Consider the following 27,354-nt stretch of genomic DNA (forward strand, 5'->3'; position numbering starts at 1 on the left):
AAAAGGCAGCTTCATTGATGTTTTTTGAAGTGTTTATGTACAGTACATTTAATGTATGATTGATAAATTAAAGGTGAAACAGTAAAGTTTGGATTATTGATACAATGCTTGGAAATTCATCCTATAATATGCAAATCTTGTATGTTGCCTACATTGATAGAATTTAAGTGGAGAAGAGAATGAAATTGAATTTTTAATCTTCTGGAAATGACTCTCAATTGTTATCTGTATACATTTTGTATTTAGCTATAATACTATGAAGCTACAACAAGTCTTTACTATTTTGTGTTAAAATAAGCTTAAAAAATCATATTGCCCAGTGCTGCCCATTATTACCTGTTTCTGGGAGTATTGCCCAGACCGGGAAAAGGTAGATGAGTTCATAAACTCTATATGTCCCTCAGTGACATTTAGATTATTTATCAATTAAGTAAGTCAGGCCATGCTTATTGTATTCAAATCTTTATGTGCTCTGCTTCTGCTCTGCTCTGCTTCATTCGACCTTTAGATTTTGTGTTGTTCTCATTAACTGGTAGCATGTAGTTGCATTTCTTTTACTGACACAAAAAAGCAGAATTTCTGTTAGCATTTTTATGTCAGAAAGAAAAGTGCAAAAATGACTTTTGGAGATATTTGCCTTCATGATTTTCAATGCTGAAATTCAAAATAATTACATTTTCAGAAGAAAAGTCTTTTTAAAACAGAATGCATATAATATTATGCAAATCAAAATTTGGGTTCCTGTAATTGTTTTTTTTTTTATTAAAGCATATGCCAATGTATGACAAGCTGGAATTTTCAAAAGGAAATAAAGAATTTGAACACTGACATGAGCCCAAGAACAGTGTTATTAGATAATGAGTCTTGTTATGATTCAAAATCTTTTTCAAAGATTTCCAAGTCTTGCATGACCTTTCTTTTTAAGTTTGACCTTTTATTTTACATATGATTAAAACTAGTCATAAACACTCATGACCACTGACTGTATCTAATGAAAACTTATAATGACTTCTGACTGTATCTAAGGTTACATATTATTTTATTTTTTAAAGACACGAAGAGAAGTTATTGATGAATACCAAGGGTACCACTTGAGCCAATGCCAGGAGGTGTCATCTTAAATGTCTTACAGTTAAAGAGTATATGCTTATTGAAAACTTTCAATTAACTTGAAGAACAGAAATAAAGCAACTTTTTCTTTGAAAAATGTTTTTATGCTCTTCCGAACAAAGTTAGCTACAAAAATTTCCTGGTAAACAGTATTTTACATATTTTTTGCTGTAATCGATTGTATTAAGATTACTGGACATGTACCCGAAAATGTCTTCGATTACAGATTACTGTCGATTACTAGAAAAAATGTAATTAATTACGATCGATTACAATTACAGATTACGATTACCCCATCCCTGAAACAGATATTAGGGGAAAATATCAGCTTGGAACATAAAATATACAACATGTTTATATAGTTCTCAACCATTTCTGCTTAACAAAGACAGCTGTGTAACAGAAAACTCTTGTGGACAGTTGTCTCATTGGCAATCATACCACATCTTCTTTTTTATATTATGTTGCAATATTATATGAATCTCAAAATATTGCTCTTATGCTTTAAGATTTGATTTTATTACAGAAAAGTTATTAAATTTGATTAGAAATTAAAGGGATTGTAATAGGAGTGATAACATTGTGTAACTGGTTTATTTTTAGCAGACATAAACGAAAATAGCAACAAATAACATTATCTACAAATGATTGCTATCTGATCAATTAATTGTAATAAGAAAAACAAAAGCATCCTTTATTTATTTTGTTACCATGCTAACCACTTATCTGTAAATTCTTGATTTCAGTCAGGTGATTCACAAAACTTATCTTATCTTTTCTTGTGAATCACCTACTTCAATACTTGGTTACCTGCCCAACCCTATTTCAAATTCATTTTAGTTTTGAATTTAAGTATGTCTTGAAAAACGTCAACAATAAATTAATAGTTAAAAATTCATGACTTTTTGTGCTCATTTTTCATTTGTTTTATTCCTGAAATTTACTACAATCTATAGCATTGTCTTTTTTTTGTTTAAAGTTGTTTAGGTTATAAATAAATGATTGAGCTGCGTTGGAGGAAATCGACCTAATGCAAGTGCAATATACATGTACATGTATAAGCCTGATAGGAAGAATTTTCCAAAATTTTGTAAATCCAAATCTTGTAGGATTAGAGGATCAGCTTCAAACCCCCTCCACAGAAACTTTGAAAACTTTGAAAACTCTGACAATTGTTCCGTAGCCTGCTGTCTATATTGGCTAGGACCCAACTTTAATGTCTAAGAATTGGTATTGAATTTTTCTATCAACACTTTATTCATTGACCATACAAACATAATAAACTCATTTTCAGTGTGAGTTTATCTGGAGAAGATGGCTGCATTTTGTAAGCAGTAATTTAACAAAGCAATATAAGGTTTATAATTTATATGTTAACCTTTGTTTTATTTTACAGGGTGCAGAATGGATTCGTGTGAGAGTCCATCAGATGGAGCCAGACCTTATGGAAGTCGGCTCTACCTTGGAAGAGGCCCTGCAATACAGACAAGAACATCATGAAATGCTTAACAAACTCAAGGTAAAATCATCAAGGTCAAATGAAAAAGAGTGTGGTTTTCTTATATTTATGTATATTTCATCTGAGCTTACACCTACCTCCAGAACATGTATGAAATATTTGCTTCTGCATAAAAGAAAATCTATCAATAATCTGAACTGACACTTTTTCAACAGTATCAGTATCATATAATGAAATGAGTTATCATTGCCAATGTAACTTTCCACAGATCAAAGGATAACAATGTAAACAAGAAGAGGTCACTATTAGGTCTTCTACACTAAGTAAACCACTGCTGTATAGTAAACAATATAAACAAAAAAATCATATGGTGTTTATAATTAAGTATGATGGACACACTTCCTGCTTTCACTTTATACTCATCAGTGACTCTCAAATCAATTAATTAAAAGGTCAAGGTCAATTCAAATAGGTGGTTGTAGATCTTTAAAAAATGAAAATTCCCCAAAACTGTGCAAAAAAAGGTAAGGACTAAAATTGAGAATGGAAATGGGGAATGTGTCAAAGAGACCTCTATATCTGGGGTGAGAAAAGGGTAAGGACATCTATATCTGGGGTGAGAAAAGGATAAGGACATCTATATCTGGGGTTAGAAAAGACTTATTGTTTAGAAAAATGCAAACATGCATGTAAACAGTAAATAACAGAAAAATGAGCATTATCAATGATATTCATGTTTATGATTTGTGTCATTATTGTTTCATTATTGTAACAATTATAAAAATCATTGTAATAAATTGCTTTGCTCTTCATGGGCCCTTTAATTGGAATAAAAATATCTTATCTATTTATGTCAACCCAAAAGTGCTGCCTCCTTGGCTGTTGATATCATAGGGATCAACCAAGTGGTTATAAAATGTCTTTTGGTTATAAAAGGCCAAACTTGTTTGTGAGCTTTGTGTCTACTCCAAATTCTAAGATCACAACATTAACAAACTGTTTCTAAGGTTTACAAGACAGATCCCTATGAAATTATTACATTTTAATAGGAATGGAAATATTATGTTAGATATAAGAATATGAGGTATGAGTGCCAAGGAGACAACCCTCCATCCAAGTAACAATTTAAGTAAACCATTATAGGTCAAAGTACAGTCTTCAACACAGAGCCTTGGCTCACACCGAACAACAAGCTATAAAGGCCCCCAAAAATTACTAGTCTAAAACCAAGGGTCAAATCTATATAAAAAACAAGAAGTTACTTAAAAACAGAAGTTTATGAATTATTGAGGTAATTATAAATATCTACCACTCAGACTTCAGGGTTAACCAAGATATGCATAGATTTGTTTACATGCCTCATAGAATATAAATGTATCATTATGATAAAAACAATATATTGAACTGGTTATCTTACTCCTTTAATGATTAACAGCAAAGTAAGAGGCTCAGAAAGGGAGTGAAACTATTGTATGGAGGTTACAGTGGGGAAGAAAATAGGGGTTATTATAAAAATTAAATAGAATTCTTGGTTACCCATTGCAATGTTTAATCTGTTTTCATCTTAATTTCTAAGTTCATTTAAAAACAAAATCTACCAAGTATTTTTTTTTTATTGTGGGGGGGGGGGGAGATGAAAAGGTGAAAAACCTTTGCTCAGGTGGGAGGATTCAATTAAGATTGTTATATGAAAGGAGTTATATTAGAATAGATGTATATGTTGACTTAGAGAGCATTCGTTGTTGTAAAGGGTGTTGTTATAAACATAGAATTATCTTCATCAGTCAGGTATTGGATGTTCATATGAAAAGTTAAGGCTCTAGAACTGCTGTTGAACAGATAGTCAGGAATATTAAAAGGAGACATTAAAACAAAGTGTTTGAGTTAAGGTTCTATAAAGATAAAGGAATAAAAGTGTAAAAGCAACTCATAATTATGCTCATATAGGCTGTCTTTAGATGCAGGATAATTGTATATTTTAGTTTCGCAATGCTTTAATGCTTCGAGAGTGGGTTAAATTTTCTAGTTATAAACAGTCTTAATTGAAAATTCATATTGTGTAAATGAACAAGATTTAATTTACATTTAAAATGTTGTATATATCAGGTTTTTTCAGATGATGATAGATTAGTCCTATAAAGAAACACGTAGGAGGGTATTAAAAAAAGTTTTTTTTAAATTGAGCTTTGCCATCACCCATGATTATAGAGCATCTGTTATCTTTTTTCTAAATCCCAAAGTTATCAGGGTACATCATCTTTGTAAATAAAGTTTTCTGCTACTCTTATCTTAAATCAGCTGTGTGAATTTGATAAAATGTTTTGATGGTTTCCAATACGAAGATTTTGGTCAGTAAGAACTTAGAGCGATGGTAGAATGTTGGATAAAATTCACGAATGAAAAAGATTTTACGAAAATTTAATGGATGCTGCCAATGTGGCTCGTATTTGGTAGCGGTAAGTTTTTATCATCTTCTCAACTTTTTATTCACTTATTTAAACTTCTTTAATTAAGAGATACATTTAAAAGTTAAAACATTAACTTCATTAATCTTTATATAGAGATGGAAGGGTTATAATATTCTTAAAAAATTTGAACTTGTTGGGAAAAATGAAATAAATAAAATGTGTACTTTGTCTGTGTTATTAATTCAGTTCCTGCATCGGAAACAGTTTTAAAGTTTATTTTTTATTTAGACTTTCTTGAGGTTCTAAGATCTATCTTGAACTTCTTCAGGATTGCAAGAACGTTCCATTATTCTTTACATTAACTAAAGTTGTATGATATTTTTTTTAACTTTTAACAAAGCACTTTAAAATAAACATATAACATTTGTATAATATTGAATAAGTAACAGTGAAGCCTTTGAAAATCTAAGTTGTATTTAAAGTTGATTAATTGATTGATTGATGATTTTGATCATGCATGAAACATTTGCCACTGGACGTTAAGCAACCAACAATCAATCAATCAAAAATCAATTGATTGATTGATTGTTTGATAATTACTTTATGTCCAGTGTCATGTGTGTATTGATCAAACTCGTAAAATATAATTGGTTTCAAACCTGGTCCACTCTTTCTGTAAACAATTTAATAACATTTGTAATAGCGTTGGTGCAAATGTTGTTGTTTTCTGTGTGTTTTTTTCATTTAGTTTTATCATTAGAAAGAGGGTGTGCTTAAAATTGTTCAAGCAAAGTTCAGAATTGTTGTTGGTTGTCATTACAAAGAATAGACCTTGGTTAGAAAGTACTTGTCTTAGAATTATTTGAGTCAGCTGAAATTGTATTTATGCTTTAACCAGTGACTGATGACTGGTTGGTCCATTTGCAAATATTACATGTATATTCATCATTCATATGACAATCCCCTTCTTAATAATAGATGAGATTCAGAGTTGGAATGTTATTATACGAATAATAACCATCAATTCATTTTACTAAGAATACTTAAAAAAATTTGGTAAAGTTTGTAAATTATTTAAGGCATCAGACAGTGTACACATTATGCTGTCATATCAAGACTATTATCAGGCATTTTAATAAAGAGCTGCAAATAAAATAAAAATCCTCAATTTTTTTTAAAAATTAAAAAAAAATGACTTAAATCCTTGTTTACTGTATTGAGTATGTTTTTGTCTGTTCTGATTAAAAAGTAAATAAAAAGAAAAATTAGTTACTAAACAGCTTGAAAAGATCAATGAGTATATGATATTTAGTTTTATGTGTACTGAAAAATATTTGGCACTCTGAAATTAAGCAGTATAGAAAATTTGGTAAGAATTCAAGATGCTGTAATTGTTATGTGTGATATAAAATGATTATTGTGTAATGCTTATCAATCAGAGTAATCATGTGCTCTCTTAATATGGTTACCAGTTTTAGGGTATCCAGTTTCTGGTTGCTAGGCAGCAGTCTTCTGAAGTAAGAAGCACTGCTGTTCTAAAAATAGATTTTGGCATGTGCCAGTGATAAAAATAGCAAAGAATGTTATCTATTGTTGATGCTGTGAGCTGTCAGATTTATTGATGTAGTGATTTCATGTTTCATTTAATCTTTTACATAAAAGAAATGAAACATGTCTGCTTAAAAAGATTTATGCTCATAGACAATATGTAATAAACAAATTGGCAATTAATTCTATGATGCATAAAGTGTAAAAAAGTAAATAAAAATAAATGAGAAACACATCCTAATTTACTATAGAAATTACAGCATCTCAGTATTAAGATATTTCCCTTCTCTTCACAATTGTTTAAAATATTAAAATCACTTACACTTAAGTGTTTTCAAATTTAAACATTTTATCTGAATTGAGTGAGAACATGACTTGTACCTATAGAATTTAAGTTTTATCAAATTATAGAAATAATAGTTGTAATCAATGTAAATGATATAAAATTGTATCAAAGAGACAACAACCCGACCAAAGAGCAGATAACAGCCAAAAATATATTTTAAAAACATTTTGGAAGACCTAAACTAAATAAGAAATGATCTACATGTATATCAAATACATGTGGAACTGTTTCCTGTGTACTTATAAATAAATCTGAGGAAGGGGTGTGGTTTTCTGTATTTATCTGATAAATAGTTTGACAGCTCCCTGTGGTGATGATCAATTATACATTACAGAATTAACACATTTTACTAATTATAATTAAGTCTGTAAAATCTTAGTAATAAAGAGGGGAAAAAGTCTAGAGCAATTTTAATATTCCTCAAGAGTTAATTTGTTGTTTTTGAAGTATGGACAATCAGGTAATTTTGTATTTGATTTTTTTCAAAATCATATTTAATTAGATCTCGATGCTGTCGATTTTATTTTTCTCTCTCCGTCCAAACTAATAATTATAGAATAACTAATCAAAGAATTCAAATAGAGAAAAATGTTTAAGTAGTGACCGAACAACACATTAATTCATGAATTCGCATAGTGCACGAGTTAATTCTCAGTATTGTTCGCTCATGAGTTTAATATTTTTTTGATATTTGAATTCTTTGATTAGTTATTCTTTTTATTACATTGGCACATGTTTTTTTTCATAAAATTAAATAAGAAAACATGAGGAACTATATCTTTTTCTTACGTCATTCAGAATTCTGGATAACGCCTATTATTGTCGAGACGTCTGAGGAGTGAAATAACCAATGTAAGAATTAGATTTACAATAAAATAACATCCAAAGAAGTAATAGTTATTTCATACAGCACAAACAGCACAAACAATTCACATGTGGATTTTGGGGAAAAGTCAATAGTCATTTTAGGAGATAGTGAGAAACAATGTACATGCAGAGTTAGAACTTTGTATATATTTGTCTCCATACATACTGTTTACAAATATTTTAAATTTTGTCTTTGTAGGCAAAAGAACAAGAAATCAAACAAATACTCACAAGCGCAGACCAGTACGCAGCTGAAAATACTTCGCAAGCGGAAGTCTACGCAGCCATGGCTGACACAATGGGTGAAGCATGGAAAGAACTAAACAACAAATTGGAGTACAGAGGAATACTTCTAGATGACAGCGTTCATTTCCATCAGAGCGCAGCAGATGTACGTTCTACATGTATTATATAAAAAATGTCATTTAAGTTTAAATTTATTGTTTAGTTTAAATATGGAGCAGAGTTTTTAAAAGATAGACACACTGCTTAATTTGTTTTATATTACAAAAGATTGAATAGATGTAAGATATTCAGGATGTGATCCATTTCCAATCTGTAAGACTTAACTAAACCTTATCCTATTTTGATAACTTTTTCAGTTAAGTTATGTATTTTGTATATGCATCTTGCTATGAAATTTGTTCATAAATATTATTTCAAATTTTGGAGATGAGGGTGAATGTATAAATAAGCAAGAGACTCAAGAAAATCTATACATCACTTGTTTATTTCTCAAATGCAAAGAGGAAGTCAATAAGACAGCTAAGATGCCAAATGTTTTATTGCTGACAAATGTTTGCTTTGTTTGCTTTGTTTTAATATGCTTCCTTTAGAGTTTACACACAGTATAGAAATGCTGTTGTCCAAATGTATAATATTAATTTATGTTGATATTTTCAGTTTTCGTCAAAGATGGAGCAAGCACAGAGCAAATTTTCGTCCACCTACCCGACACAAGATGTCAACACAGCTCGACGTTTGCTTCAACAACACCAAGACATCAAAAGAAGTAAGCAACTAATGATTTATTATGTAATTAACATTATGAAAATATTTAAATGAAAAAAAAACATATTCAGTAAATATCTATAAGACAAAGGTCTTGTGATTTTCCAAAAGTAAAAATTATGTAAGTGCTGTATTGTTTTAAACTATTTCCTATGTATTTAAAGAAAAATACTTTACGATTCAGCTTCTTCTAGATAAGCCATGAAGTCATAAGATGTGAAAGAAACACTGCCTATGTGTTTTCTAATTATAAATGCATTTATTGTATAGGTATCCTCGAATCTTCAAAGACAACTCACGACATAGGACATTCACTAGTACGACGCATCCAAGATATGGGTATGCATGCGGACTTACAAAACAGACATGCCACAACGGCGGCATGCTATGGAATAGAACATGTATTAGAACTACTACAAGATCGAAGAAGACGACTCGAAGAAATATGGGAACAGCGCCGGATACAACTGGAGCAATGCTTACAGCTGTGCCAGCTTGATCAGGAGGTCAACAAAGTAAGTCAGCTCTATTAGGGTTGAACAGACCTTTGTTGTCAGAGAAAGGAAGATAGGATTTAAAGTCAATGAAAACTAAAAATTGAAAAATTACTGGTTAAAAAAGAGTTATAAACAAAAAGGAGGAATTGTATTTATATCAATGAGACAGGATCCTTACAACACATGAAATGAAAAAAGACATAAAGGTCTTCTAAGGGATCAATATATGACCATGACTATATGATTTATGAAAAAATATTGTTGAGGAAATATTCAATTATCTATGCAATTTTGTACAGTCCATTGTACTATTAATTAGTCTGTACAAAGTATAAAAAATTCAATTTTCATGTGTCAAGATATGTTTGATATTTTTAAAATATGAAGAATTTTAAATCCTAAACTGAATCTGTAAAAAGCAATTTGCCTTTTTATTGCAGATACTTGACTGGTTCCGGCAAACTGGTTTCAGTTACCTCCAGAACACAGATCTCGGCGATTGCCATCAACGTTCCCAGATCATACAACATGAACACTACAAATTTGAGACACAAGCCAAAGTAAGTCTACTTTAGTTTACAAAAAAACACACATTTTACCAACAACCTCTTATATTAATTATGATGAAAATTTATGATGGTAGTCTAAATTGCTGTTCCAGTTGAGATTAAAAATGGCTTAACCTTCAAGATTCGAAAGGAACCAGTACAAAATATACATATTGAGAGTAAAACATGATTTGGGAAGTGATTGCACACATTTTTGTGATATTTAAATGGATGAGCATTAATAACTTTACAAAATGTAACGGTATAATTGGGTTCCAACAGGGAGTGCTTTATATTTTCGGTGCTGTTTTTTGGTAAAAAATATCTAACTAAGGCAAACCACTTTAGTGATTGGATTTAAAACAAAGACAAAAACCTTTTAATCTTGAAATAAAAAAATTTCAGGAAAAAATTTTCATCTTTAGTTTCACATTTATTAAGTCATAGATATATGAGTATTTATGATATAAAAAAAAAACCTTCCAGGAAACACAAGAGACTGTCTTGCGGCTGGTAAGAACAGCCGACCAGCTTCTCCGCCGGTCCAAACTGGATGTCGAAGGCGTGAGACAAAGGCTACAGACAGTGGACACAGAATGTGAAAACTTTATGATCAGACTGGACACAAGACGAAAGAACATTACTATGGCAACATCATTCTTTGAACAAACAGAATCGGTAAGTTTTAAAACTTTTTCTTCCTTTAATAATGAGTGTGTTGTGTTTTGCACCCATTTAGCCAGTTAATGGAAACTAGAAAATGCAACTAGGAAAACATTCATATTTATACCTAGCAGGTTTCATATATACAGAGGAAAATATAACCAGCAAGAAACATTAATATTTGTGAAAGAATTGACAACAGAGAAATGAGAAAAAAATCTAAGCTGTTTGCAGTTTTACAGTTGATGATGAATACCACTATTTGTTTACAGGCTCTAACAAGATTGGACCAGGTTGAAGTCCAGTTAAACACCATGGACTTACCTAGGAACAGTGCAGAGCTAGCAGACAGGCATTCACAATTGTCTAATGCCATCATGGAGATCTCATCTCCACCTCTACGTGATGGTCGTATCCTACTTGAGAGGGTCAGTAGGGACGACCGTGGAGCTGATGGCATCAGACGATTAGTAAGTATTCCATTTTATTACAACCACCACTTCTGTCTCCAGTTTTGTCCAGTTGTACTTTTCAATGTGGTTTTGGGGGCAAGAGAAGGATAAATGGCAACTAGAAATGGTTTCAATTCTTTTTTTAGAGCAATGGTTTGATTTTATGTAATATCCTCCTACTAAAAATCAAGTTTCTTTTTTTTAATGTCATATTTTTGTCTTGATTGGCTGAATTTCCTGTAATCTTTATGTGAAGGTTGGTGGTTCTCTTAGGGAATTTGGGCTTGCTCTGCCAATAACAACTGGCCACCATGATAAAGCCATGAAATGCTGAAAGTGGCATTCAGCATCAGCAATCAATCATGTAATCTTTGTAACTTGAAATTTTCTAAACATAAAAGAATGATGAATATTATTGAAAGTAATTGATAATGATTTATTTTTATAGCTTGCCCAACTGCAAGACCGCTGCACAAGACTGGAGTCCCTGTGCAAGGCTAGAAGGGCTGAGGCTTGGGAGAGAAGCCAGGCCTATCTACATTTCCAGGAGAAATTTACCAGTGTAAGTATTTTTTGTGATATCAGTATTAAATTACTTGATATTTTTTTTCACATATAATTCAATTTAAAACTGATGAAAAATTAATGAAAATATTACTGAATTTAAATGCATTTTATAAATCATTTCTGTGGAAAAAAATCTTTTTCACCAATTTTAATGCCTATGGGTTACATAGTTTTTACACTTAAACGAAACTATTGCTTCAACCAAATTTGTTAATACTATTTAACAATTGCAACATTTTGATGTATGTTTTATAAAAATACCTTGAATGATTTTTCCAGGAAAATAGTATAAAACACTAAAATAAGGTCTGAAAAAAATCATGGCTAAATACAAATTATAGGGTAATTATTTCTACCATATTTTTTATTCCATTACAGTTGCAGACGTGGCTCCTACAAATAGGTCAAGCTACTCTCAGTCGACATGCAGACTTGGGAACTCGCCTTGAATCAGCAGAGGATTTCCTAGAAATTCATGAACAATTAGACCAAGACATAAGAGTAAGTCACAGGGTATAAAACAATTACACCAAGACAAAAGAGTAAGTCACAAGGCATAAACTATTAGACCAAAACTTGATAAGAGTTGGTCACTAAGCATAAACTTATTAGACCAAAACATAAGTCACTTAGCATAAAACAATTAGACAAAGACAAAAGAGTAAGTCACCAGGCATAAACTATTAGACCAAACCTTGATAAGAGTTGGTCACTAAGCATAAACTGAGAAGACCAAAACATAAGTCACTGGGCATAAAACAATTAGACCAAGACAAAAGAGTAAGTCACAAGGCATAAACTTTTACTGTGAAAGTACTTTTATTCATGGGGTACCAATTTTCGTGGTTTTCATGGATGACTTTATCCCCGAATTTAAGTGTCCAACGAAATAAAACAACAATTGTCCAAATATAGACATGGAAAGATCCCCATCGGTAGGTTTGACTACTGATATGATTTAGAGAATATATTCAAAAACGCCAAATCTGAGAATACTTAAATAGCAGTCACAGAACTACACCCGCAAAGTCACTGGGCATGAAACAAATAGAACCAGAACATGAATGTCACCAAACATAAAAACCTAAGAGTTGATCACTGGGCAAAAATTGATTTGAGAAATACAAGTCACTGAGCAAAATACCAGTATACCAAGACAAAGAATAAATCACTGGGTATAAAAGTAATTGATTTCTTTGTTTTTTAGGACAAGAATTCAGATTTAGAGGCTTTGTTTGAGGCAGGAGTTAACCTGGTCAAGTCAGGAGACCAGGAAGCTCATAATGCTGCAGAGAAAGTCGACACCCTGCACCAACAGATGCAGAGAATTCACCGTGTCATAGAATTCAGAATCACCTTGTCTCTAGTCTATCTATCATTCCACAAGAAAGTTCAGCAGGTTAGTATACTGATTCTCAATGAACTGTTGTAAAACATAATGAACCAAATACCTACTTGGTAGTTGCTGTATGGAGACTTTTTTATTCAATTATTTTTTTGTTTACTTACTAAATGGCATCAAATTAACATCTCCTTGTATTATAATGTGTGTCAGTTAACTGTAAATTTAAAAGTTATTATATTTTGAGTACTTTGACTTCAAAGAAAAAATCTCTGTATAATTTTCTATGTTCGAAAGGAGGAACTTTCATTTAATATAATTCTTAACAGCTATTAGTAACAAAGCGGAAACTTATTGTCAAACAGAAATATTTATTGCATAGATATCTGAATATCTGCATGAATAAATTGTAAAGAGTATAAAATATCTTTTCAGTTCCAAAATAATGCTGGAGGCTTAGAGCATATCTTGAAATCAGAAAAGGAACATTTACAAGATTTAACAGACTCAGCTGTCCAGCACACACAAGAACTGTGGAACATCACATCACAACAATATCATGAAGTGGATGACAAAGGAAGAGAATTCCTGAGCAAAACCTCCACAGTAAGTTCTACACTCCTCCCCTTTAATTGTAGGATAGAAATTGTTCATTTACAGAGGTGGATTCAGGGGGAGGGGGAGGGGGGCGTGGGCCCGCCCCCCCCCCCTTTTTGAGAAAAAAAATTTTGGTTGATTATATAGGGAATCACTGAAGCGTGACGGGAGCAGGCCCCCTCTTAGGCAGCCAGTGGGCCCCCACTTATGAAAATTTCTAGATCCGCCAATGATTTATGTCAACAGAGAGACAATTCATTTATGTTTGTTTATTTGTAGTGATGTATTCAAAACAATAATTTATTGTCATGTATTCACAATAATATGCAATGTATAAGAGTACCAAGAAAACTAAATATTTAACTTCATTACCTTACATACACCTATTTGTTGTTGATAGAATGAATGTATAAAGATACATTGCGAAAATACTAGTTCTACTGGGAAGACAGTAATTTAATCTTTTTTTTCTAGCAAGTTACACTAATAGTTATACCAACCAGTTTATAAGATAAAAATGAGTATAAATGGCCAAGTCTTATATGAAAACTATTGTAGGAAGATGAGACATAGCATGAAAACAATTCTGAAATTTTGTGAAACAATGAAATTTTAGTGTCAAAATCTGCAGGATTCTGATGTATATTAATAATCTTTAAAATGAGTGTTTTCAATTTTTTCAGATCAATGATGATTCATCATTGAACATTAAACAAGCTGTATTGATTGTGGAGAGAATCATGACAGAAACACGAGAATCCATGACGACCTTGACCACCACATGGGAGTCATGGCAACAGAAAGTATCCTCCAGCCGGCAGTTTAAAACTCAATGGCACCAGTTTATACAAGATGCCAGAAAGGTAAAATTTTGTAACTAATCAACAGCCACTAATATTTTTTTTTACAATTTACAACAAGCTTGTTCACTAAGATTTAAATTATTTGTCAAACGGAAATTGTTCTTTGACAAAAAGTACTGTAGTAAATTTGATTGAAATGAATAGAAAGATTTAATAATTTTTTATAATGCATGAAATTTACTCTCAACAAAAGAGAAATTGTGAATGTAGTATGTAGTTTATACAAGCTTGTTGCTATTTCAAATATATGACAGTATATGAACATCAATGAATAATATATAAAAAAGATATATAGCTTTAAGTTGAATATTTGAACTGTTTCCACTGGGTATAGTTCACAGTTTTTTTTTTTAAATACTAAAAAAAGTTTTACAGAAAAAAAGAGACTTACAAAATGGTTAAACAAAATCCCATGTTATAAACTGTTTGATTGATTGCTGCTTTCTTAACATGCAGAAAGTTGCTTCATAAAGAGCTTAGCTTTGTTGGTTGTTGCTTTCTTAACATGCAAAAAATTGCCTCGAAAAAAGCTAAGCTTCGTTGGTTGTTGCTTACTTAATATCCAGAAAGTTGCTTTGGAATGTTATTCCACAAACTTTCTTACAGATATTTGTCTGAAATCTTACGGTGACTTGTCTTTTTCAGACAATAGATTGGGTGATGAGTGTTGAAAATGAGTTTTTCCCCGTAATCGCTGGTGAACTTGGAACCTCGGTGGAAACAGTTAAACATTATGAAAAACGTCTGGACGAATTTAGTCCAGTTTTTCAGGTAGGATTAATTTGTAATTGTTTTTACCTTCCAGACTATCGACAAGTGTATGAAGATGGAGAAAGATTTCTTTTTCCCAAATATTGGTGGTTACCTTGGCAACTCATCAGCTACTGCTGAGGAAATGCAGATAAAATGCCAAGAGTTTGAACCTTTATACATGGTATGGAATAATACGCTGTAAAGATAATAGTTCTTTTGTTGAAGTTTTTATGAGATGACTGCCAAACTGGTTTGAAAGGCTTTAGGACAGAACCATAAGACTTTCAGTTCATTTTTTATGTTATAGTGAGAAGTGATAGATAAAGTACATAACCCAATCATTTTTATTGAAAAACTATTCAATATTTATCAAAGAATTATTCCGTGAATTTATCATTCTTTCACTTGTAAAAAAATTTGTTATCAAAGGCTATAGGGTAGTACAACACTGCAATTTCTGTTTAAATGACACAGAACTATCCTGACTATATCATTACCATTGAAGCAGTAAATGTAAGCAGTTGTTTTCTTATTGTATTCCAGAAAGGGCTAGAAGAATTGGAAAACCATATGACAACAGGAGAGATGCTCCTAATGAAAGGTGACACAAGAGGTCAACTGGATCAAATCATGAATGAACTCACGAAAGTCTATCATCGATTTAAAGCCCGAATACATGAGTATCATATACTGGTCAAAATGACGATACAATTCTTCAGAAATCTTGATCAGGTATTAACAATATTTATGAATATGATAAAATAATTTGGTATATTTTACAAGCTTTTTACATGTTTAAGCTTCAGAAAAAGACAAAAAGTATATATGTCTTATTGACACTCATACCACATCTTCCTATATATATATATGAAAAACAGAAGCAAGTTTGATAGGGTGTTGTATTTGAATCATTGGCCTTCAAAGGGCATATTACATATAATAATTTTATATATAGATAAATTAAGGAATCATTGGCCTTCAAAGGGCATATTACATATAATAATTTTATATATAGATAAATTAAGGAAAATAACAATAATATGGATAATAGTTGTTTTCTAATTGTAAAACATTTATAACAAAACAAATCTACATTGTTGCATATTTATCCATGTTCACATGTAATAAACCAATGAAATCTGTTTTTCTGCATCTAGATTTCAGAAATTAATGCATATTTTTATTTATAAACTGAATTTGAGATATGTTTTGTTATAAAAATTCTTTTTCCTTTTAGTTGGACAAACTGATAGAAAAGACTGAACAAGAATACAGTCAGTCTAACTTGCCGGCAGATTTAACTCATGCAGAAAAAATGTTGGAGGAACACAAACGTAAAAAAACAGAAGTATCATCTCTTATTAACTACACCGCTGATGAAGGAGAGAAAATCGTTGTCAGAGTACGACAAACTGTAAGTCAAAAAATCTTTTTACAAATAATTGTTTTTAATATAATTCGCTCTGCAATATAGACTTTTGTACCAAGGCAGCATAAAACAAAAACATAAATCTTAATATAAGAGCTGAATGGATTTTTTATTAATTTGGAGAGAAAGAACATTGATGTTATTGGATTTTGAATAAAGCTTGATAGATTGAAAAACAGGATTATTTGATAGCCTAGTGTAAAAAATAAAAGTTGAAAAATAAGTAAAAAATTTAAAAAAAGGAAATAATGTTGGAATATCATACCTTTAATATTTTGTTTATTAAAACATCCTGTTTCCATTGCAGGACGCTGAATCGGCAGCACAAGAAGATGTAGAGAGAGTGCTGAACGTGACAGCTGAATATAAACAGCGGTGGAACCAGGCGTGGGAAGACCAAGAGAAACGCCTCAAACAGAATCTCCAGATCTGCCAATTTAATTACGATCTTAGGCAGATTCACTCGGAGATTGACGAACTACACCATCATTTACAAGCCAGACGGGGTAGCTATGGCAACTCATTGCCAGCTTCCAAAATGACGTCACAGGCTTTTAAACAATTTGAAATGACAGTAGAGGTTAGCTTTCATACATTTAGTTTATTGTTAAATTGATTAAAATTGTTTTCACTATAAATCAACAGCTGCTACAAGGCAGCACTCACATCCGCAAAGTGGAAAGGGATTAATATAAGTTGCAATAACTTGTTTCTCAATCCTCTATAATAAATATGATTACGTAAACTAACAACAAAAAGACAACTTCACATGAATTTCAACACAAACCATGCAGTAAAAGTAATTTGATTACATTTTTTTTTAAAGCATCTTTTAAGAAAAAAAAACCCTCTTTACATCAAACAAAGTTTTACTTAGGAATTGATCAGTAGTTGAAACTAGATTATTTTGTAAAATTGCTTGCAGAAGTCAATGTTAATGTTTTTTGCAGTTAATTGAGAAGAAAATCAACAAATTTACAAGTACCGCCGAGTTGATGGTGCAGGATCATCATTATGACTCCGCCCACATTGGCAGGGAAATTGATATGTTGAACACTAAATGGACAACATTCCATATGAGTGTACGTGATTACAGAAAGATGATTGACACATCCATCGATTATTATCAACTTACTGAAGAGGTCAGTTAAACCTTAGTTAAACCTTGATTTAAGGCATGCACAGTGTAGATATTGATCCAAGAACTTTGTTACACCAAAATAATGCATAAATAATGAGTTATAAAATGCTGTTATTCAATAAAAATAAGAATGGATATCTGTGACAAAATCTACTGTTATATAAGCAAATGTCTGACAATTAATTGTGTATAAATTACTCTCCTTCCAGACTGCATTTAAAATTGACCAGAATGGTAATATGGGATAAATAATGACAATAAAGAGCAATCTAAGTACTAAGTTGAAAATAATCTAATCTAATGATGATTAAAGACTCAATTAGTACAATATTTGTCAAGACAATAAAGTGTGAAAAGTAAGTTTGAGTTTAAAAAAAATACATATTACATATTATAGTCTAATTAATAATTAATATAATTTGTAGACTGAACAATGGTTGAAAGATGGAAATAATTTATTAAATGACATTGGTCGTAAAATCGTCCAGTGTAAGACCCCCCAGGAAGTTGATGACCTCGTAAAGCCGATGGACCAATTCCTGCAGGAAGGCAAACCCAAACAAGAAGAGAGACTAAGAAAATTATCTGAGCTAGCTGTAGAGCTTTATGGTGGGTACTTGTACAGAAAATCATTTTACAGTGGATGGAATTTAATTCTACAATTTTTATACGTTCAAACAAGGAAAGATACTTGATAGCATTTTGTTCACTACGGACATAAACTAGCTATGAATACTTCGATATCTATAGCAAAAAAAAAGAACTTTTGACAAATTTTTACATTAGGAGCAATATGACAAAAAAAGAGCTAAAAAGAACATTGAAATTCACCTTCACATTGCTAGAAAGCACTTATAGGTATATTCCTTTTCAAAGTTTGGGAAACATTTTAAATAGGATGTAGCTGAAGTAAATGAAAGTCTTTAATCATTTACTTTGAAAGCAATATTTATGTAAATGTTTTATTTTTGTAGGCAATGAGGGCCCCAGTCGTGTGCATGATATATTTGCACAGAATGAGGACTTGATGCAATCGCTCCAGCAGGCCAGTAATCAAGTAACTAATATTAAACACAACCTCCAAGAAAGAGAGGTAGGTCATAACAGATAACCCATGTTATAGATCTATTTTCTAATTTAAACAATATACATAACTGTAATAGAATGAATATTTTAAACATTATCTTGAAATATTTTGAAAATTTTTTTTTTAATTTATATAGTTTTATATAATATAAGACAGTTAGTAAATTTAGAATTAAGAATAAGGTTATTTGAAATCTTTTCTTGATTGATTACAATTGGATCCATTTCTATGGCAGTTTAAAAATAAGTCACTTTTTGTTTTATTCTAATTTTTGCAATATATTTTATTCAATTAATTTATACATTTTTGTATTCTGATAAGCTTTCATTACCTCTTTTATATTTTGATTTGAAGGTTGGTCCCCCAGTCGCTGAACAAGCAATTCAGCCGATGGAAGTCATGGTAACTGCCTCAGCACAGAGGTCACCCCCAAAAATACTGAAACACTTACAGAATGCTGAAGTTGTAGAAGGAGAAAAGTAAGAAGAGTAATCCACTGTTATGATCCTTTGATTCATGATCCCTCTACTCTCTAAATATATTGAAATGTAATGGAGTAATGTAATGCATGTAATGTAATGCTTTGGCTCTTTACTGGAAAAAAGTCAAATTATACGCAAACGATCATTAAGATATTGTTTAGAGTATTTTTTATAACTGAATGGAGTTGTTATTTATGATATTTCATGGATATACCTTTACTTCAAAAACTGACAATGAATATTAAGCCTATGTAATAGTGCCATTACTGAAATCATACAGTAATATTATATTTTTATTGACTTGAATACAGCTCTCTATTTATACTCACTACATTTATTGACTATTACACATGACATATTTGGATACACTTTTTTGCTTTGTTAGCATACAGTTGCACATATGATTGTTAGTATTTTTATATTTCCACATTAAAATTAATTTCTATTTCCTTACAGATTCACATTTGAAAGTCATGTGGATACTCCCGTACAACCAACAGTTATATGGTATAAGGATAATATGCCATTAAACAGTCCTGATTATGAGACACGATACAGTGATGGCATTGCCACACTGACCATTGAAGAGACATTTTCTGAAGACACTGCCCGATACACGGTCAAGTTTAATACCTACCTTGGATCTGCAGAATCTTCAGCTCATCTTACTGTTAGAGGTCGGTATATTATTTTGTCTTACAATTGAATTTGAGGATATAAAAAAGACTTAGATTCTGAGGTCAGATGTTGGATATTATATGTAAAAAGTATATATTTTTTTAAATATTTGAAGTTAGTGTTAGTAAAATACAACAAAATCAGTTACTACTGGTAAAACTAGCTTATTAAAAGTATAGACCCTAATAGAATTTATATATAAATCTTTCTTGAAAAATTGTCTGTACTAAATTTTGTATTTTACTAAAAATTGCTAAAAGTCAGTCAATAGTAGTAAAATTAAGATCCTAACTACCTACCTGGATAACTGTGTCGATCTGTAAATTTTGGTGTAAGAAAACATATTCTGACCTTTTCAAATCCTGAATGATCAAATCTATTTCAGAAATGCACCAACAAATTATACCACCTGATTTCACAAAGAATTTGAAATCAGTTGATGTTTTAGAGGATGCCCCATTTGCATTTGAATGTCATGTGACTGGTATCCCATCACCCACCATATCCTGGAAAAAAGACGATTTAAGTATTGACAATTCACCAGAATACGTAATGACTAAGATCAATGGCACATGTTGCCTCAAGATACGCAAAATAGGCCGTCACCACAGTGCCCGTTATACATGCAGGGCCAATAATCCTGGAGGGGAGGCCGCATCATCTGCCCGCCTTAATGTAGTCCGTAAGCGCCTATTCTAATCTAGGCATGTTGTGTTCCAGGCATGCTTGACCCATTTTCAATCCTGCCTGTTGTTTAAGTTAAACAAAAAAACAAATTTGAGTTTTGAAAAGCATGGCTTACATATTATTTTGAAAGTTATTTACAGAGCTGTTGATATCGTTAGTTGAGGTATAACTATGAAAGTTTTCATCTGAGTGTTTTAGCATGAATGATATTTGTATATAAAACAAAACATTTTATGTATCTCCTCTATTTTTGCACTTGAGTGACCAGTTTTGATTTTAACCACCCTTATGTTGTAATTTTTTATATGCTTGCAAAATACCTTCCTATTTATTTTTTTTATCCTTCCAAGCAAAGGTGGCATGTTAAAAATTCATTTTTTTGCAGTATAATTTTATGTTGTGGTGTGATTTATTTATTTTTTAATAAACGTTTGCTATACAGAAGTCTAAGTATGTTGTACTTTTGCTATACAGAAGTCTAAGTATGTTGTACTTTTGCTATACAGAAGTCTAAGTATGTTGTACTTTGAAAGCATTTTCTTATCAATAGTTGTGTTCAGTCCGAGACATTTTTTTTTTCAAATTAAAAATAAAAACATCCAGAATGAAAAATATAAAATAAAAGAAAGCAAAAAATTTAGATTCTTTTATATCTCTACTAGTTTTCTATCCTCTCAACACTGTTTCAAATTACTTGGAACTGAAGAAAAATAATGTAAATCTAAAGTTTACTATTTTTAAAAATCTAGAAGTAAATGCAACGTTTAAAAATGAGTTGACACTATATGTAATATTTTCCTTTGTAGCTCTAGACAGACCAGTGATACATCAAATGACCAATGATATCAGCATGCCAGAGGGCAAAGGTTTTAAAATAGAGGTCATATTCTCGGGGTCACCAACACCAGAAGTGGCATGGTTCAGAGGTCAAGACAGAGTTGTACCATCATCTGTTTTCAAGGTAAATGTTGCTCATAATGAGTTGAACTTATAAAAAAGCCATGAGGTACTTGCTCTATGTTTTACATTTTTCTGCAGTTAATATAAGAAGAAATACATTGTTATTAAATTATTTATTTAAATAATCTACAACTCAATTCATGTTTAATATAATGTAAATTAGATAAGCACCTCTAAGGATTCTCTTTAGCTTGACTGAGAAAAAATACACTTGATAATGAGCCTCAGATACTATAGTGTGTGATAACATTTTGAGAGGGAATTCGATGTTTGCTATACCACTGTTCATTTCAAAGCACTTTATGACGATACCACTTTATCAATATGAATGAATTTGTTTGCAGTGTTTTAAGAAATAATTTTACTTTAAATTCACATACCATTTGTGAACTATTAAATGTTTTACAAGGACAAATTTTCTGTATAAAGTCAATAATTGTGTGAACTTTTGAAGCTCAAACTTTTTATAGCTTTAAATACGCCAATGAAAGGTCCGAAAACTATACCAATACAGAACGATATATTTTTGAAATTGGTCGACAAATTTTAATTTGTTATTGCATAAATATCAACTTGAAATATCTGTCATTTTCTCCCTACCTATTACTTCTTATAATGTGGACTGGACATTGTTATGCAATTTGATTGGATTACGTTCTTTTTGATTACCCTCAAACTGTTCATGCTTTTCATACGAGTATATAATAATTGATTAAATCAGACCGTGGGTGAATGTGTACAGTAAATTAAATGACCTGCATACTGGACACTGGACCAGTCCATATTACGTTTTATCAATGAAACTTAAGGTATGAAAGGTAACAGTTGCCATTTTTTTATATTTTCACATAATTTTCCGAAATTCACATTAGATAAAATATTTTTGAAAACCTATTGGGGAGAAAAAAGGGAAAGTTTACTGTTTTTATGTTCTATTCCATTAAAAACGCCATTTTTCGAAGATAAATGCAGAAAAACATTTTACGCACGGCTAAGCCAAGTAAAAAGTTGTTTATCCTAACAAAAAAATACATTTTTCAGTTTCATTCGAATATTATAATAATAATAAATCCCAAATTTATGTAGTCATTAGATAAAGTTCTTATATGTATGATCTGACTATTTTTGGACATCAAAAGACAATACGATCGTCTTAAGGTCAATTTCGTCTACCTCACACAATCTTGTTAGGCACTATAGCTTTAATTTTCTATGTCAAGAGAAAAGCATGATATGAAAAATAATCACAGAAAGGATTCAAGGAAAAGTAACCAAAAAGCGCTAAATCCATCATATTTTACAAACATTAAAGTTATTATTTATTTATTTATAGATCACAATAGAGATCAATAGAACCACATTACAAGTAACAGAAGCCTACCCTGAGGATTCAGGATCCTATACTGTTATCCTTCAGAATGCTGCAGGAGAAATACAGAAAACTTGTCAAGTTAACGTAGAAAGTTTCTACTCCAGTGCTGCAGAGGATATGTCACAAGCCTCAGCAGAAAATGAACCAATGGCTCCTAGTTTTACGCAGAAACTAGCCCCAGCTAGAGAAGCCATGGAAGGAAGCCGTGTCCGACTGGACTGTGTTCTTGTTGGACATCCAGAACCAGAGGTAAGTACTCTATATGTGATTTATGATAATTCTGTCTGAACAATAATCTTTTGTTCATAGTTATTTTGTTTGTCAAGTAGCTTCAGAAGTAAATCAATGATTTTGATAAACACTGAATTTTACTGATATTGTATAATTAGATATCGATTCTTGGTGAAAAATTATGTAGGAAATTTTAATCTGTCACTTAAACAATTTGGGACGACAAAATAAGAAAATTTAAAGAGCATATAGTCAAGTTTTTTTTGTTATTTTCTTATCATACATTTATAAACAAATAGAAAATATTCATGTTAAGTTATCCTTTTTTTCTAATTAAAAATTGCATGTACAAAAAAATATTATAAAGACATATATATCTTTAGGTTGTATGGTTCCACAATGATAAACCTGTGAAGGAATCTAAAGACATCCAGCTGTTGTTTGAAGGAGATCGTTGTACACTAAGTATCCAGGAAGCATACCTAGAGGATGCTGGTGTATACAGATGTGAAGCACGTAATCCATACGGAAATGATCAAACCGTCTCCAAACTACATGTAGAACGTAAGTTTCCATAGGCAATTTATTTATTTAAGTTGTAGAATACATGATGTTTTGAATAGTTTTCTGATGAGTTTGTCCAGTTCAGAAACACCACTGTAAGACAGAACAATTTCTAAGCTTTTTATAATGAAATCTTCGCTCAAATTCAGCATAATGCGCCTAGTGTGGAACAGTTCTTCTTTTCAGGTACTTTACCAATACAGACAAGCTGCAGTTGTAATTTTAGTTTATTTGTGTATAACTGTAATAATGATGTCAAAACTTGTTGAGGTAATGATAATACATTATAGTATATAAAAGGTATAATCTCTATACTAATGTCTTTGCTCAAAATGTTCATGTATGATATTTAAAAAAAAATATCTTTTTATTAACATTCAAATTTAATAACCATTTTTTGTATTTTTATTTTTTTTTTTTAGCTCTGAGTGAATTGAGTGATGCTTCAGTTAATGAGGCCACACCTCCAAAATTCACACAATTATTGCGTGATCTGAATGTCCAGTCCGGTCATCGTGTATGTCTACAGTGTCGGGTGACAGGTCATCCTATCCCAGATGTCCAGTGGTTCAAGGATGGAAAACCAATTGAACTTGGACCTGACTATCAGGTAAAACATACAAATTAATGAGTAGCCATGAATGTCAGGGTAAAATCTGGTTTATGCTGGATATTGCATGAGTTCTATCTCCTTGGTATTGATATAAAAGGGCTGCCATAGGTATACTTGACTAAACCACCTTATGGCCGAGTTCACTTGAAACTCTCGAGTTAAATTTACTAACTCAGGTTTCAACAAAACTATTTTACTGGAACTACTCGAGTTAACCCTTCGTACCCTGGTTCCAACCCTCACCGAGCCAGGGTTAAACTCGAGAAACCCTTAAATGAGGTCAAACCAATGAGAATATTTTATTTTTTATGCTTGGTGAGGACCTTACCCTAGAGTTACTTAGAGTTGTTCCGAATATCAACTCTAGTGCGTTCACGTGATAATCTATTAACTCTAAAGTCGACTGAAGAGTTTCAAGTGAACTCGGCCTATGATTATTACATTTTCAAAGTAACCATGAAAATTATTGCTTCTTTCCTTGATATCCATTTTCCATTCAGATGACAATATTTTTATATTACATGATTCATACCAGGTACTTGTGTTGACTCTGAGTTGTCTTTTGTGGTCAGTTGAAGTCAAACACTCTGAATTACTTGATTATGAAGTACTGTAAACCAACTTATTTTCGCAGATACTTTATTTCGCATTTTACCCTTTCTAGACCACTTTGCGGGTATTTAATTTCGTGATTTTCTGATTTACTTGATGAAGTTTAATAAGGAATAAGGGAAGTTTTACATATTCGCGATGATTTAAATTCACGTATTTTTTCTACTTGCGAAAATAAGTTGGTTTACAGTGATATATCAAAGCAATGATAAAAATTACAAATTAAAATTTAATAAATCATTGTCTTTTACAGGTGACAGCCTTTGCTGATGTACATAACTTGACAATCCCAGAAGCCTTTGTAGAAGACACAGGAACTTACATGGTCAAGGCAGTAAATATGGTGGGAGAAGCTAAGTCCTATGCTAAACTGTCTGTAAAGACAACACCAGAACCAATGGAGACATCAGAAGTCATGAAAATGAGACAAATGATCCAAACCAAGGAATCTCAGGAAACAAAGTTAGTCAAGAAAGAACTGGAACAATCCCCTCCTGAGTTCCAAAGACTCTTCCATGATATGACAGTCAATGCTGGGGAACCAGTAAATATCGAGTGTTCAATATCTGGCAGTCCTAAACCTAAAGTCACATGGTATTTCAATGGAATGCCAATTGTGTCACGTGACTACATCATCAAAATGGAAGGTACCAGACATACATTACATATCCCAGAGACATTTGATGAAGATTCTGGACGGTTTTCTATTACAGCAGAAAATCCTCTTGGCAAGGCAACATGTTCTGCCTATCTCTTTGTGGAGGAAGAATCAACCATACCTAAAACCAGAATATTTGGAAGTTCTGAAATGTAAGTATAAGAAAATGAAAATAATACTTTGTGAATTTCGTGAGACCAAAGCACTTTACTGAATTTAAAAATTCATGCGGAACACTCCAAATCTATAAAGTAAACGCCTTGATTATTATATATATATATATATACATATATAAGAAATATGTACAAAAATGAAATAATTGAGTGTTTTTACTATTTAATACAAAATAGGATAATATTGATGTCTTATTATCACAAGCCGTTGAAAAGTTATATATATTTCAGTACAAATCTGTAATAGTTAGTAATTTCAGTATCTATTGAATTCAAATGAATTTATAGTTAAATTAGTTCTGCTTTAATATTAAATCAATAATAAAATGCATTTTTATCAAAAATTATTTATAGGACAAGACGTGTGTCAAAAACAGAAACCGTATCTTCACATGAGACAAGAATCAGTCGTTTCATAGAGACACAAGAGACACAACAGCCCACATACATACCATCCTTAGAACAACATAGCACTACAATAACCACTGATGTTACACCACAGTATGATATCAGACCAATAGAGACCAGAGAAACACATGCTACCACACTAAAGACCGATGTCAAACCCAGATTCCAGCCGGTAGATTTGACCATTGCTGTACCTGTACCTCCTAAATTTGTACAGGCTTTGAAAAACATAGAAACTATGGAAGGAACTAGAGTCACATTTGAAGGAGTTGTATCTGGTAAGTGTGATTTCAGTTTAATAAAATCATTGGAAAGCTGAAAGAGCTTCATGAATGTAGCAGGTTTTCTTTATAGTTGAAAGAAATTTGGTAAAAAATATATTAACGGAAATGGTAACCAATGACTTGTAAATTGGTATTTGCTTCATCTCAGCTTAGCATGCAGCATTTAGAATAAAGAGCAAAGACTGGACAACTCAGAGTCAGAAAAGAGTTTCTGGGTAGGGTGAAATGTCTTCTTGTTGAATTTTATCTTGTGAATTAGTGAATTTTATCTTGTGAATTAGTATTAGAACTTTCAACATTCAGGTAATCTTGCCATTCTAGTACATATTAGAGTTTAGTTTCATATCTCATTAATATGTTTTCTACTGAATTTACCACTGGACATTAAAGAGCTTTTCATGGTTATCATCAATATGTGGCGTATGTCTAGAAAAATACTTAATGTTGATAAAAAATATGTATATTAATTTTTAGGTAAACCAGAACCAAGTATCAAATGGTACCGTGAAGGAAAAGAACTTACAGATAAGGCTGATTTTGAGATATCGTACAATGATGGACGTGTATCTCTAAATATTCCTGAAGCTTTCCCTGAAGATCAAGGACAGTTCAAATGTACAGCTAGGAACATGGCTGGCCAAGCCTCAAGTTCTGCAGAACTTATTGTCAAAGGTAAGCTTTAACATGATTATAGCAACAGATTATTCCTGCTATTTTATTGTATTGAAAAATCATAGGAATTCTTCACCATAATTCTTTTGGAACTATTATTACTTTAGATATATATAAGAAGATGTGGTATGTGTGCCAGTGAGACAACTGGAAACTGCAAGTCACAATTTATAAAAGTAAACCATTATAGGTCAAAATTAGGTCTTCAACACGGAGCCTTCGCTCACACTGCACAGCAAGCTATAGAGAGCTTATTTCAAAATGTAGAAGTG

The 27,354-nt window shown here is 31.6% G+C and overlaps 1 protein-coding gene across 21 annotated transcripts in view; it reads left to right on the top strand.

The window, feature by feature from the left end:
- LOC143058355 (uncharacterized) overlaps positions 1-27,354 on the top strand; it is a 295,609-nt gene that overhangs the window by 39,431 nt on the left and 228,824 nt on the right. For 19 of the 21 annotated variants that reach the window (XM_076231837.1, XM_076231829.1, XM_076231835.1 and 16 more), the window contains 29 exons: positions 2,507-2,629; positions 7,938-8,129; positions 8,642-8,750; positions 9,020-9,264; positions 9,687-9,806; positions 10,281-10,472; positions 10,730-10,927; positions 11,358-11,471; positions 11,855-11,977; positions 12,684-12,875; positions 13,254-13,424; positions 14,099-14,278; positions 15,084-15,212; positions 15,575-15,763; positions 16,269-16,445; positions 16,768-17,040; positions 17,411-17,602; positions 18,027-18,210; positions 18,576-18,694; positions 19,043-19,167; positions 19,627-19,847; positions 20,234-20,530; positions 21,342-21,496; positions 22,829-23,116; positions 23,482-23,662; positions 24,085-24,272; positions 25,141-25,697; positions 26,073-26,404; positions 26,885-27,082. In XM_076231837.1, coding sequence (XP_076087952.1) covers positions 2,507-2,629; positions 7,938-8,129; positions 8,642-8,750; positions 9,020-9,264; positions 9,687-9,806; positions 10,281-10,472; positions 10,730-10,927; positions 11,358-11,471; positions 11,855-11,977; positions 12,684-12,875; positions 13,254-13,424; positions 14,099-14,278; positions 15,084-15,212; positions 15,575-15,763; positions 16,269-16,445; positions 16,768-17,040; positions 17,411-17,602; positions 18,027-18,210; positions 18,576-18,694; positions 19,043-19,167; positions 19,627-19,847; positions 20,234-20,530; positions 21,342-21,496; positions 22,829-23,116; positions 23,482-23,662; positions 24,085-24,272; positions 25,141-25,697; positions 26,073-26,404; positions 26,885-27,082 — 5,764 coding nt within the window. Of the gene's footprint in view, positions 1-2,506; positions 2,630-7,937; positions 8,130-8,641; positions 8,751-9,019; positions 9,265-9,686; positions 9,807-10,280; positions 10,473-10,729; positions 10,928-11,357; positions 11,472-11,854; positions 11,978-12,683; positions 12,876-13,253; positions 13,425-14,098; positions 14,279-14,923; positions 15,050-15,083; positions 15,213-15,574; positions 15,764-16,268; positions 16,446-16,767; positions 17,041-17,410; positions 17,603-18,026; positions 18,211-18,575; positions 18,695-19,042; positions 19,168-19,626; positions 19,848-20,233; positions 20,531-21,341; positions 21,497-22,828; positions 23,117-23,481; positions 23,663-24,084; positions 24,273-25,140; positions 25,698-26,072; positions 26,405-26,884; positions 27,083-27,354 lie in introns of all 21 variants that reach the window. The other 2 variants (XM_076231830.1, XM_076231846.1) reach the window with 2 other exon arrangements.

Source organism: Mytilus galloprovincialis, chromosome 14 (assembly GCF_965363235.1).
Source record: "Mytilus galloprovincialis chromosome 14, xbMytGall1.hap1.1, whole genome shotgun sequence".
Taxonomy (NCBI): Eukaryota; Metazoa; Mollusca; class Bivalvia; order Mytilida; family Mytilidae; genus Mytilus; species Mytilus galloprovincialis.